Here is a 14,455-nt window from a genome sequence, read left to right as displayed (position 1 = left end):
CCGTTAAAAAGTCGGTTTTCAGAGCAATTGCAATACCTTTCTATTGAGAAAGGCAAAAATTTTACCTTTTTACATTCATCGCAGAATTCGTTAGAATCAAGATTTGCTGCGTGATCGTACGTATCACCCTGTAATTCAGGAACCAGAACTCGGATCCACACAAAATTCAACAGCATCTGATGGACCTTCCATTTAAAATCAAGTTTGTCAAAATCGGTTCAGAAAATTCCGAGAAACCGATGTGGACAAATCAACAAATTTTGTTTTGTAACCATACTCTTCAACTCGTAATCCGGAACAAGATGTCGGTTGAAAATGAAATTCAATAGCAACCTATGAGAATAGTATACCTTTCATTTGAATCTTAGTTTCTAAAAATCGGTTCGACCATCTCCGAGAAACCGATGTGGACATTTTGTTAACAAATCCGCACATACACACACATACATACATACATACATACATACATACATACATACATACATACATACATACATACATACATGCACACATACATACGCACATACAAACACACATACATACACACAGATATTTTGCGATCTCGGCGAACTGAGTCGAATGTTATATGAGACTCGGCCCTCCGGGCTTCGGTTAGGAAGTCGGTTTTTGGAGCAATTGCATAACCTTTCTATATGAGAAAGGCAAAAGAATAGTATTTAATTACCTTAATCAGCATGAGTTCAATGTTATCTTCATGTTATTATATTTTGAAATGTTAGTGGAATGGGTTTAAAAGTGGAGGGAATGGGGGTTAGTAGAGTGAGAGTGGAGGATGCGTCAGAAATCCTTCATCTTATTTCGGTATACGGGGTGGATGAAGGAAATGCGGGCGTGAGGGTGGTCCAAGGGGAGGGGAGTGATGAAGGAGGGAGGTGTAAGGGAAAGGCGGGGGTAGGAGGGGCGGCGACGTAATACTCAACTGCATATTTTGCCTTCCATTTGAGACTTGGTTTGAGAAAATCGGTTCAGTCATCTCCGAAGAACCGATGTGACTTTAATTGTGGAATATGCCCGGAATTCCGGACTTCCGGAATCGTCGATAGTGGACAATATATTCAAAGAATGTTTGATTGGCAATCAGTGATCTAAATCTGCGATTAGAAGTAATTTGGTGACCATTTCAATAGTTTTTAGCCTCTGAGGTATTACGATTGTACCGATTTATATGGGAAATTCCAGTGTATCCTTACTAACACCCCTGTAACTCCGGAAGCAAGAGTCAGAACAGAATGAAATTCAGCAGCAGTCAATGGCATTACTGTATCTTTCATTTGAAATCAAGTTTGTAAAAATCGGTAGAGAATTCGTTGGGGAATGGGTGTGATATTAGCTTAGGAACTTGGCGGGTTCCCCGGGGGCGTCATGAACCGTCATAGGTGGCCAATGTGGTCAAAGCTGCTTTGATTGATCATTAGTGATCCAGACCCGCAAACTAGAGTAATGTTACATCAATTTTAATATGTTTTACATCATTTGAACATCAACTAAAAATTCAATAGCAGCTTATGGGAGCGTTATACCTTTCAGATGAAACTAAGTTTGCGAAAATCGGTTCAGCCATCTCTGAGAAAATTGTGTGAGTTTAAATGACACACACACACATACACACATACACACACACATACATACACACACACAGACATTTGCCGATCTCGACGAACTGAATCGAATGGTGTATGACACTCGGCCCTCCGGGCCTCGGTTAAAAAGTCGATTTTTACAGTGATTGCATAGCCTTTCTTTATATGAGAAAGGCAAAACATCATGCCTCAACTCAGTTGTCAGAAAATTGTAATGGAAAGAAATGTTATAAAAACACCCTTTATAAAATATGTTTTTTTTTCCTATTGTGGTTTTCGAATTAATTGACTACCGCCGGCCGGCATCAACCATCAGGTAGAGTACGACAGAGACGGCAAATCACGTTTTGGGTAACACTTGTAACGCAGTGCAGGTACAGATCAAAGCGAAATAAAAAGTAAGAAAACGTCATTGACGTTACGTCAAGCATTCCGTCATTTTACTTCGCGACACCATTGCTATTGGACGAATTAGGGATCTGGTCTAACTTACCTTGTGGAATTGCGGACGAAGCTGACAAGTGTTCTGAGGTACGTTTAAATGCAACTAATTATCTACATATTCTAGTTTACGAGAGTAAAGTTATTCCGATAGTCGTTTTTTGCTTGAAACCCACGTTAGCTTATTCAAACAAGCAGTTTTTACGAAAGTGTGTGACCCGATGTATGTTTCGATGTTAAGCTCTTATAGCGTTTTCGTTTTTTCTTGGATAGGAGCAAAAAAGAGATACTGATTACACCCAATTTTAATTGAATGTAGCACCGACTACACCGGTGTAGTGTCGAAAACGAAAATTTTAGTGCACTTTTGGATTGATTATAACCTCAAATCGGCCATATTTGAAAATTAAGTGTTCGTTGTCGTTACTAAATCTGAAAATTACTCGGAATGTGATGTTAGGTACTGCTCATTAAGGAAGAAATTGGGCACTGCTAACGGCTATGCCACTTCACCTTTTTCCTGATGATGTGAGATCCCACTCAGTCGGACGTAAACTAGTCATAGCCCATTTTCGAGCAAAGGAGTGGATCAGAGGTTTTCTTGTTGGCTATGGCAGGCCGGCGACTACCTCATCCAGGTATGGCGCCACAAAGCAACCCGATTCTCGGTGGTTTCGTGCCGTTTAGGTTTCTTCTCGGTTGTGCGTTCAAGCTGCATAACATGACGTTTCTCAAAAACTGGAAACATTCAGTTAAAATGATACTATATCATTTTTAGAAGATTTCAAATGATTCTGAAAGTTAATATTTTCTATAGGGCGCTAATTATCAGATATTCAAGATGCACGTTTTTTCTTGAGAGCACACCAATGGATATAGTTTTCTAATGTCAGAAAATAACGAATTAAATTTGAAAGTCATAGTTTATAATTTTATTGAGCACGATAACCGGTTAGTACAGACTTTGAATCAAGTCAAGGAAGTTGATCTCGTGAAATATTTCTAGCTTAGCATGATGTACTAGTATCTCTGCAATCTTCATCAAGACTTTTTGGTTGTTGGTGTGCAGAAAGCTGAATCGATTTTCGCCATGTACGTTGGTCCTGTCTACTTCACCGGTGTTGTGAAGTTGCGCTGAGTGTTGTAGCTGACGATGGCCGTCACAGAAGAAGCTGTTCAACTGGTGTAGCTCAATTTGTTCCGTTGCTACATTCCGCTTACTGTTGTGGATGCTTTCGCGGCGCTGATTATTCCACAGTTTACGAGCTGACAGGCTAGGCGAAAAATAGCGCTCTCGGCACTACTTCTACGATGTTGAAATGGGAGTGGCGGCTGTGTTCCGCTTTCGAACGGTGATTTCTTATTCTTGATTCTAAGATCTTTCAAAGGTTAGGTTTTGTATCTCAGTTACGCCGAAGAAATAGTACTAATTTTTATGTAGAGCAAGTTTAACGCCGTCGATGTGGAATTCTAGGCCACGCACATTAAGGTGACCGATTCGTAGGTGGGAGTAATTGTTTGGAATGTAGTGGTTTTAATACGAAATCGTTAGCGCTTAGGTTTAGTTTGCTTGCAGAGAGCATTCAGCAGATTGAGGAGATGGCGGGTGTTTTCCAACAGAATGCATTTCTTCTGCTTAGAAAGGCGTACTGTGACTCTGTCATTTTGCACGTTCATCCATTCCACAAAATTTTTCTCTATATCATTCTCAATACCAGATTGCGGATCCGGAAGCTATTGACCGATAACATTTTATTGATTGTATTCTAGTAGAAGCCCTGTTTTCAAGTTGCACAGTTTAGCTTCTTTGTGCTTCTCGAAGTATTTTCATAGGACGTCCGATTTAGCACTGACCCTATCGAATGCAACCCGGATGGTCGGCGAGATAGACCGGTCGGTTCATTTGAAAGATCTCACTGGAAGACGGAAGCACAAAGGTAACGAAAGACATTGAGTGTGGGATGCTCAGGAAACACTGGAAATTTGATAATGGACCGAACGTTTTCATTAGGTTGGTAGGGAACCTTGTTGATAAAGATTCGATAGCTATTAACACGTTGGGAGTAAATTTTGGCAAACTTTACTCCAGTTTAGATTGTCTCCAGTTTAGCCTCAAGTTCGAAAAATTATTCTGTTTATTTGACATGGCACGTTTCATTAGCTGATTCCTGTTCAATAATGTAGCTTTTGCCATTGAGAATGCAAATACCATTCGAAGTCCGCCGCAGAGCAGTTAATATCCGTTTAAATTTACCAATCAGTAACGTAGAAAAATAAACTAACTAAAACACTTTTTCTTTTTCTTTCATCCACAGTGACCGAGGGGACGCGGCTGTAGTCGATTAGCAGGTGGCAATTCGTATGTCTTTTTTTGCCCAAATGCAGTGCTTTTTGTTTCACCGACTGTTCGAGGACCCATAGCGTGAAATGTTGGTGTTTAACCGTGTAATGTTCAAAAAATTTATGTTAGAAAAATAAGCGCAGAAAATGAAATAAAACTCCCAATTTAACTTTAGTACTGATTCGGGTGTATTTGTTATTCTCGAAAATGCATAAATTGGTTTTTCATCATTAAACAACTATTAGTACAATTCATCTTTTCGTCTAGATTTTGCTGTTCTTGCGCATCAATCCGCCATACTCGTTTACCTGTTCCATTCAACCGTTCATATATGTTAAAATCACGTGGTTGCGTGGGTGCATGTATGTGTTTTGTGTTGTTGGTGTAAAATATAACATTAGAAATAAACAACGCTAACATCAGCAGCAACTGAGTTCACTTGCAAGCTTCGAATAGTTATCATATTTTCGTGTTTACCTAAGACACCTAACCTAAATAGCGGTAAGGGTACTAAAAATAATAATTGGAGAACAGATGTTTTGCCTAATATGTACCAACGGAATTGAGTTGGACATTCGTATAAATAAGGATGGTCTAAAATATGCTGGATTAACTCTTATGTGATACTCCTTCCGTTACGATAGCTAGCTGTCTGAGTGATTGATTTCCGTTTTAATTCCTGCGGGGAAACTGTCCAAAATAGAACGTGTTTGTGTGTTTTAAGTCAATCTGTTTACTATAATACAAAAAAAAACGTATCCACTAGAGAAAGAAAAAGACTATCAACTAATTTCAATATTTCTAACGCTCTACTTGTCACTCTACAGTGGGTCCTTTTCCTCGCCGCGGTATCCCGAACAATTTTAACAACAATATTTTAAAAAAGGCACCTTATCATTACTTTTCGGTTGCTAGTAAATGTGTTTGCATGGGCTTATGCGTATGTGTGTCTGCTTCTTTCAATAATAACTGCTAAGCTTAAATTCGCTCACAAAAAAAGAGAAGAAAAATATGCACATTTACAACACAATGAATGATGATGCATGATTTCAGTGATTTGCCGGATGCTTTATGTCTTAGTTTGTTATCAACTTTCGGAAGACTTTTCGATTACCAAACGCGCTTATCGACTCTCTCTTTTTGTATCAAGAAAAAATCACACATATACTTGTATATTTTTGTAGTAAACCTGCCACGATAACTATGTTATATTAACAATCTGATAACAGTGCGACTTTACATGCTCTTTTTTCTACTAGTTAAAATAAGGAAAACTGCTCTGCCCAAATTCGCACGGTTCTCGTTGTGAATTTGAACAGTGATGGTTGATAGGAGTGTAGGAAGGACAGATACAAAAACAAGCAGAAGACTATTTTACACGCCATATTCACTGTCAACACCAGTCCGCCGTGTAGGTAAAATCCTTGAAGTAAGTCTGTTCGTTCTCGGTTAGGATCCGCGGATCCTTTGGTGGCGTCAACTGTGGCTTTTCCGACGTAAACTCCTCGTCAAAGTTGGATACGTCCTCCGGCGAGCGCTGCGAATGAATAGATTAATTATTTCAAACGTTTTTATTATTAAATAAGAACACTCACAATAGTTGGCACAAACGGAGGTTTCACTTTCCTGAGCAACAAATCGTCCCAGACAATGTTTCGGAAGAATGCCTGTCGTTTGACATCCTCTGCGTCTCGTTCCGAAGATCCCAGGCGTCGTTCCGGATTTTTGCGAAGTAGCTGTTTCGAAACAATTAATCGAGTGAGAAATTGCCTCAATCAACACTCCTAGTGCCAAACCCTCAAAAGTTAGGCGGATCACCCCAAGCCTCAAAATGTGGTGGAACAGTAACTTTAAGTTGCTATATCTCCACTGTTCTCTAACAGGTCCTAAAAATTTTAACACCATAGGACACCCCAAGTTTGTAGATGTGTGCAGATATCACGAGATTGAAAATCGGTTAATATTACTGTGTAACGATTTAATTTTATGTGAAATGTTTTTTACTCACAAAATGTCCTGTATGTATGCAATGCACAATGCATTTTTCCACTTAATGACCCAGTGGAGCATGGGCATTGCATACATACAGTACATTTAGTAGGTAAAAAAACATGCCACGGGAAAGTTTAAATTTTTTATGGTAGTATTACCCGACCGTTCGGAGATCGGAGAGCGGGTCTTACGAACTCCTTTCTCAGGCAAGTGTTTTACTTTAATCTTCCTAAACACGTTTTGGTTTCTAGCTTGTCATCGACTACATTACGTTCGGACAATATGCCGGAACACCTGACTGGCGTTGATGGTTTCCGATTGTACTAACATAACGCCAGAGGACTAAGCACGAAAATCGAGGACGTGTGTTTGGCTGCAGCTGACGGCGACTATGATATTTAAGTTCGGACAGAGATTGAGCTTGATGATCGTATTATCGATGCAGCTCTTCGCGGAGGGTTACACGGTTTATCGTGCGGATCGATGCGATAGCAACAGCATTCACGATCGCGGCGGTGGAGTTTGTGATCGCTGTTTCTTCCGCACTTGTTTCCTGTGAATTTGGTGTGGAAGTTCATTACGCATTGAAGCAGTTTGGACGAAGATTACCACGTCGATGAAGGGTTACTTTATTTTCTTCTTCTGACGTTAGGAAGTCATGTCGAGTGTAATGGGACCGGTGACTAGACCTTATGCCCAGCAGTTACTTTATACGTTTTTCCTTCGGGTAACAGCAAAAATCGCTGTCTACGTTGCTTTTGATTCATAGGTCTGCTACTTCCTTGTAGGTTTTGACGTTTCGGTAATTGAACAGGAACAGGTTTTGACGTTTCGGGAATGAAACAGGAATCGAAATCGAAGGAGTATGTATTTCAATCGGATGGAATTAAACCGACTGCAGTGAAGTATGATCTGTTCCGTGGTTTCTGGTTCTTGACATGTTTCACAGTCACTATCGTCAATAATCTGCATTTTCGCCAGCCAAAATTTGGAGTAATTAGTGCCTGCCAGCAAGCGATTAAGTGCTCGGGTTTCGTGTCTTGTCAGTTGTTTATCGTTGTACCAAGGCGTAGTCGAAAATTCATATTGTATAGCAAAGAAGTGTTAACCTTTTTCTTTGGCGTATTCGGTATACCATTTGTGGTTTGGAATTTTTGTTGCTCAAATACTTTTAGTGCATCTTTTAAGATTATTCCATTATTGATGATTCTGTCTGCACTTTTGCCAGGTTTGGCTAGATCATCTGGAGTGGCGTTGCCTTGTATATCAATGTGGCTGGGTATCCACTGTAGAGATGTACCTGTGGCGTGCGTCATTTCGATGATCCTTTGTAAAAGTGAGTTTGTCGTCTGTTTCAGTTCTTCTTGGATTAACAAGCAGGCTGACAGAGAGTTCGTGTATATCACTGCGTTCGTGATCTAGTTTTGATGGATGTAGGCGAGGGCGGTGTCAATTGCATATATTTCCGCTGTCATAATGCATGTTTCAGTTCAGAGCTGTAGACTGAGCCGCAGGTTAGCCGTTGGGTGGAAGACTTCTACTCCGCAGACTTCCCCGATTTTAGATGTATCTGTGTTGACTTTTGGTCGATTCTTCTGCTCTCCGTTTAGCAGAAACAGGACCATCTTGCGCAGCGTTTGACGGTCGGTCTTCCCTTTTGTCCCTAAGAATGCGCCGAGTGTTGTCCGGATGTCAATATGTGTGGGGCAGGTTGCTCTGACTGTTGGTACAATTAAATCGAAAATAGGCTGGTACTTAAGGTAGATTTTCTCAATGAGTGTTAATTTTTCCTCGGGAATCTCTTTACCCGGCAGTTGGACTAACTGTTCTGATATAGAGTTCCGATTCAATATAAGTTTCGATATCTCTCGGCAGGCTATGTATTCAATCCGACATTCTAGTAGGCTTTCCGCTGCTAGTGTGTTGCACGGTGTTGTCTTAGAGCATCCGGTTATCTTTATCCAACATTGATTATTTAACACGTTTAGTGCGGTATGTTATGTTCGCCACCATCCGCCTCTACACCTTACACTCCGGGACGTACCGCCTGTGAACTTTTCGAGCCACGTGCCCACCATGTGTTACAATTATAGGCGGGCCGACTATAGCAGCATTTTGAATATTTTACAAAGCATTAACTGGGATTCTGTGCTAAGCAAGGATGTCAACTCCGCTCTGCCTCTGCCATATAATGAGCTACCTTATCGATCGTCATGTCCCAAAGTGTAATCAACGAAGAGATCAATCCCCCTGGCAGACAACCGAGCTACGTCAGCTAAAAACTGCGAAAAGAGCAGCATTACGAAAGCTTACCAAACGCCGTGCCTTGTCACTGAGAGCTTATTATGTAAAGCTCAACAACGATTTTAAAAAACTAAACAGCTTTTGTTTTTCAAACTATCAACGAAAAATGCAACGTAAGCTTAAGTCGGATCCTAAATCGCTTTGGAGATACGTCAATGGGCAGCGGAAAGAAACCGGCTTGCCTTCTACAATGTTTTTGAGTGGTGAAGTTGGGCATGATTCACAAGCCATGTGCAAATTTTCCCCCTCAAAATTTGCGAGTGTGTTCGTCAGTGAGACTCTGTCCTCGTTGCAAATTGACGTTGCAGCTAGCGGCGTGGTCCAACTCGAACGGTCAGTGAGTGAGATTCGTGTGGAGCACTCGGATATTGTATCAGCAGCATCCAAGCTTAAAGCATCGTCATCTCCCGGCCCAGATGGTGTCCCTGCTGTGTTTTTGAAAAAGTGTGTATCTGGTTTGGTAGAACCACTCTATCAACTATTCAAAATGTCACTGACAACCGCGATTTTTCCTCAATTCTGGATAAACATGTGAAAAAGACATATCGCAAATGAGAGCCTCTCTGTGTTTACTTTCTCTTTCGATTAATATGGCGTCATCATAAAATTTTCCAACATTGTTTCAATAAATATCGAAAGATCCTGATGTCGTCTAGCATATTATGCTAAGAATTACATAGGAAACGTAAAAGCGGCCTAGTTATTGACGGAAGAGAAAGTAAACACAGAGAGGCTCTCATATGCGATATGCCCTTTTCACATGTTTATCCAGAATTGTGGAAAGCAGCTTTCATCTTTCCTGTCCACAAAAAAGTGATAAGAGGAACATTGACAAATATCGAATTTCTGCGCTCTGTGCCGCTCTTTGAGTTAGTCGTGGTGGAGCCAGTGTTTTTTTCACTATAAGGAATATATTTCTAAAGACCAACACGGATTCATGCCGAATCGATCGGCGTCGACAAATCTACTAACTCTAACCTCTTTTGTGTCCGAAGGGTTCGATGCGAATCAACAAACTGATGTTATATATACTGACAGTGGATCACTCCTGCGATGGTTCCAATCCTATCTCGTTGGCCGTCAACTCAGTGTAAACATAGGTGATGCATACTCCAAACTGGAGCTCTTGTTTCCCGGGTGAGCTGCGTTAAGGATCTTGGAGCGCTGTTACATTTGAAACTTACATTTAAGAATCACATTTCGTATGTTGTTGGTAAAGCATCGCGAAGCCTGGGCTTCATTTTCCGTACGGCTAAATCCTTCACAGACATTTATTGTCTCAAAAGCCTCTACTGCTCTTTAGTGCGCTCCACGCTGTAGTATTGTTCGGCAGTCTGCAACCCGAATTACATGAACAGCAGCGATCGAATTGAAGGCGTTCAACGAAAATTTATACGGAATGCTCTTCGACGCCTCCCTTGGCCCGATCCTGTTCGTCTAACAAGCTACGAGAGTCGGTGTCAACTCATCCAGCTCGATACCCTTCAGCGTCGTAGAGAAACTGCAAGAGCCTTATTCATCTCTGATCTTCTGTCAGGACGCATCGATTCTCCAGATTTACTAGAGCGAGTCAACATCCAAGCAAGGTCCAGAACTTTACGCGGAAACGTTCTTCCGAGACGAACTATTCACACAGCTCATGCCGCTGTCACAGGACTACAACACCTCTTCAATCGTGTGTCGCACCTGTTCGACTTTCATTTGTCTCGGATATCATTAAGAAATCGATTCCTGCAGTTTTTTAGATGTAATTAGTTTTAGTTTCCATCATTGGGGTCGAGTGCGGCCTGTTGATGTGTGCGATAAATAAATTAAATCAGTTCTCTATGTAGCACCCTGAGAGTTTGTGAGTGTCCTCCATGGATGATATAACATTTAAGCATGTATAGGAGTTGAGATATACCGTTACTTTCCTCTTACCAGCATTTTTAATGTCCGTAACGTGTTTCTCGATTCCGAAGATTCGTTTCGACATTTCTGATCCTGGTTTGGTACCGTCATCTGTAGGCGATTGGGTAGCATTTGCGGGAAGCGATTTTATGGGCAGATCCGGGTCATCAGTCTCCATTTTCGCTTTTGGACCATCACGAACAAAATGGCGGACCCACGCGGTTCTATTGCCTCTGATGCGGTCTTCTTTTGCACTCAATCTATAACGAATTTAATTAGATGAGAGTTCTGTGCGCTCCCCAGCCTGTGACTGACACAATATAAAAACTTTTTTCAATTTTTTCTATTTCTAATACTTACACAGCCAGTATTGAAAAGCATCCTAGAAAACACTGCAGTTATTCTTTAGTGTTTTTCTTGTTAACATTAATATTTGAAGCATATCATAATATGTCGCAAATATTAAAACGGCCAGGCCTACTGTGCAGAGTTGGGATTAAAGATGTTTCAATATTATACGGCAATTGAATTACTCATTTAATGAACCATTAAACCAACGAATCGTTTTGAAACTTGGATGAAGAAGAGACGAGGACAACCGTATCGACTGTTTCTGTTTATAGGGGGTTGGGATAAAACGTTGGGAGTGACTTTTCTAAGAAGGTTAATGTTACTCCGTTGGTCCTTTGGGATGGGTCAGAGGTATTTACACCTTGCCCTGGCTAATTAAGCCTAGATTAAAGCGCCTTTACTCGCTCTCCTCCAAACTAATGTTGACTTTGGTTTTAGATCCACGTCGCTCTAGGTTCGCTCTAATATTTACAAAAGCCATATAAAAATGATAGTTCAAAGCGAATCTAGAGCGACCCCGATCCAAAAATGAAATCAGCATTAGCATGCACCTGTGCTTTAAACTTTCATTGTCCTTTGGAAATTATTTCGAATAAAAATATATTTAAGAAAAAAATATATTTTTTCCTAGTTTTAGTAATTAAGTATAAATAGATTGGAGCATGGCAGAATGGTTATTTTCGTCCAGTTCATGACTAACAGAAAGGAAACAAGTGAAACAAAAAGATGAATATACATTATTGAAGTTATGAGCTTAAAATGAAACTCTCGGATGGAACCTTAGACTCCTGACAGCAGGTGTATTGCTAAGTCTAGTTCCATGGTCACGACTGATTCGCTCTAAAACATCAGCTGTCAAACGATTGTAGCAAATATAAATCATTTGTGAACCTATAATAGCCCTGCCAGCTTAAAAAACAATAGGCACCAAACCGGATTTTAGAGATGAAAGAGTTCAAATAAAATAAAATAATGAAGGAAGATATAATTCAGATAGAATAATGTGGATAAAGAATGGAACATTCTCACCAAAGTCTGTTGACCAAAGCATACATCCATTAAATCTTCTGCATCAATCCGGCCCAAACAAGCGACTGTAGAATTCATCCTCACAAACATAGTTCTCCGTCCAGAGATTGCGGTGTTCTTGTCCGAACTGTCCTTCTGAAATCTGCGACCAACCGCAACTGATTTCGCACTATTTCCTTCGGTCTCTTTGCACTTCACTCCAGTACGGCTGTATACAAAAGTCGAAAAACTTTCTCATATTGCGAACTCTTTGTTCGTGAAAAAACGCGACAGATGAAAAATCACATCCATTTTTCAACAAAGCCTACTCCGTTTTTTTCTGTGACTGGCACAATATAAAAACTTTGGAAATAAAGTTAAAGATAACGCGGACGAAACTAATGGCATATTCGATTTGACAGTGCACTGCACCGGTGTAGTCGGTGCTACACTCATTCAAACTTGGATGTAATCAGTCTATCTCTTTTTTGCACTACACCGGTGTAGCACCAAGAAAAAACGAAAACGCCATAAAATTAAACTAAACTTTAGACACGTTCTAGAGCTTGTGACTGTATCCTCCGAAAGCACGTTGTGGAATGGAGCTACTTTAGCGGTGTTGTTTACATTCCTCCAGAAAAACGTCTTGATTCTTGACTGCAATATTATGCAGCTCTAGGCTCTATAGAACGCATTTCTTCTTAGGTAAATGCTAACGATGTGATGATAGTCCTTGGTGAATTAAACCAACCAGAACTTATGTGGCTAACTTCTGGGCGTGGATACGCTTACCCTTGCCCGTCATCCTCGACAACTAATCCTGCCAGCCGTTTATTACTGGACGGGATGGCTTTCCACGGATTGAATCAAGTAAGCACGATCTCCAACCACCAATCTCGTTTTATTGACCTCGTGTTCTTGAATTGGATTGCTCTGCTTGAGTGTTCTGTGAGTGAAGCCTCAAGTGTGATTGTTCCTTTGGATAATCCCACTTTCGAAATAAAATTTTCTACCAGTAGCACCCTACAATACGAACAAGCTTTAGTTGTAGATTGTCGTAATTTTCGCAAAACTACTCTAGCTACATTGCGCCGCTCCCTGCTGCTGATGGACTGGAGTGTACTACATGATCATGCGGATGTAGATGCTGCCGTTAACCTTTACAACCGACTACTGCTTGACTGCGTTGAAACATCCGTGACTAAATGTCAACCTCATAGGAAGCCTCCTTGGTCTAATGCCATGCTTCTAAAACGTACTCGTGCCAAAGCAGTACGTACGTGCACAAATCGAAGATGTCATTTTCTTAAGCGCTTCTCTGCAATAGCAAGTAATGAGTATCACAGTACTGCTGTACAAAGGATATGTGAACCGCGTACAACAAAACTTTTATTAACACGAAAAGAAAAGAAACTGGCCTTCCATCTAATATGGTTTATAATGGTGAGATAGTGACTACGACTGCTCGCTATTTGTTACTTTTTTCTCGAGTGTTCTCACGACTGATGTGCCATCTGCTATCGAGCTAAAAAATGCGGCTCGTGATGTTCTCGTTGATGCTGTGGACATGGATGTATTCAAAGTTTCAGAACAATCCGTTCTCTCTATAATTCGGAAAACTAAACCGTCTTTTGCTCCAGGAGTAAGTGCTATGCTCTCAGTTGTTCTGAAAAAAATGCTTCGAAATTTTAGCGATCCCACTGGCACACATTTGCAATAGGTCACATCAGTAGCAAATATTTCCTGATGATTGGAAGTGTTCGGTGATGTTTCTGGTGTACAAAAAAGGTGACAAATGCAAAATCGAAAATCTTCGTGGAACAACTTCATTGCGAGTTGAGTTGAAGGTTTTCGAATCGCTTATCGACGAGGCACTGTTCTCATCGGGCCGACACTACATTAGCAGCACTTGTCAGCACGGTTTCTTCCCCGGCCGATCGGTGGTAACGAACCTGGTCTTTTGCACGTCCTTCTGCACAGAACACATGGTCGGTGTTAAGTCAGACCGGACTAAGTCGCAAAACATCAAAAAATGAGATAATGATAGCACTGGATAAAGAATTTCATCAGGTACATCCGACTTCTGCCAGATTTGAAATATGTAACAATAAACAAGAGTTATGGCAAAAACTAATTTCCAATCATAATGTAAAGGATGCTGCGATTCAAACTTTAAACTCGTTTTTCTCGAAATCAATATTTTGTCACTTAGTCCGCTCTGACTTAACACCGACCACATGTCCAAACAACTGCAGGTGGACACGATCTACACAGATCTTAAGGCTGGCTGGTTAACCATGAGGTACTGTTAACGAAGCTTGATAAACTTCGATGCACTACCCGATTCTGCCGTTGGTTTCGATCATACCTTGTTCACCGTAGTAGGTAGTTGTTGAAATTGATGACAATGTATCTGAATCCTTTTCCAACCATTCTGAAGTTGCTCAAGGTAGTACGCTTGGTCCGCTATTGTTTTTACTGTTTGTGAATGATGTGGTATTCATCTCAATGCGTGGAAGGAAAATGT

General features: G+C 40.7%; 1 protein-coding gene and 1 long non-coding RNA gene across 9 annotated transcripts in view; one reads left to right on the top strand and one right to left on the bottom strand.

The window, feature by feature from the left end:
* The first annotated feature begins 2,010 nt into the window (after nucleotides 1-2,010).
* On the top strand, nucleotides 2,011-4,557 carry LOC131691923 (uncharacterized). The gene is made up of 2 exons (XR_009305881.1): nucleotides 2,011-2,132; nucleotides 4,358-4,557. It is a non-coding gene; the product is annotated as an uncharacterized LOC131691923 (long non-coding RNA).
* Nucleotides 4,548-14,455, bottom strand: part of LOC131691917 (serine/threonine-protein kinase N) — a 272,404-nt gene continuing 262,496 nt past the window's right edge. For all 8 annotated transcript variants that reach the window (XM_058978672.1, XM_058978665.1, XM_058978666.1 and 5 more), the window contains 2 exons: nucleotides 5,979-6,119; nucleotides 4,548-5,920 (listed from right to left, as the gene is read on the bottom strand). In XM_058978672.1, the coding sequence (XP_058834655.1) occupies nucleotides 5,777-5,920; nucleotides 5,979-6,119 (285 nt within the window). In that variant the 3' untranslated portion in view covers nucleotides 4,548-5,776. The remainder of the gene's footprint in view (nucleotides 5,921-5,978; nucleotides 6,120-14,455) is intronic.

The sequence above is a fragment of the Topomyia yanbarensis genome, chromosome 3, assembly GCF_030247195.1.
Source record: "Topomyia yanbarensis strain Yona2022 chromosome 3, ASM3024719v1, whole genome shotgun sequence".
Classification (NCBI taxonomy): Eukaryota; Metazoa; Arthropoda; class Insecta; order Diptera; family Culicidae; genus Topomyia; species Topomyia yanbarensis.
Note: the sequence above shows the minus strand (reverse complement) of the source record. Positions and strands in the feature narration are given on the sequence as shown.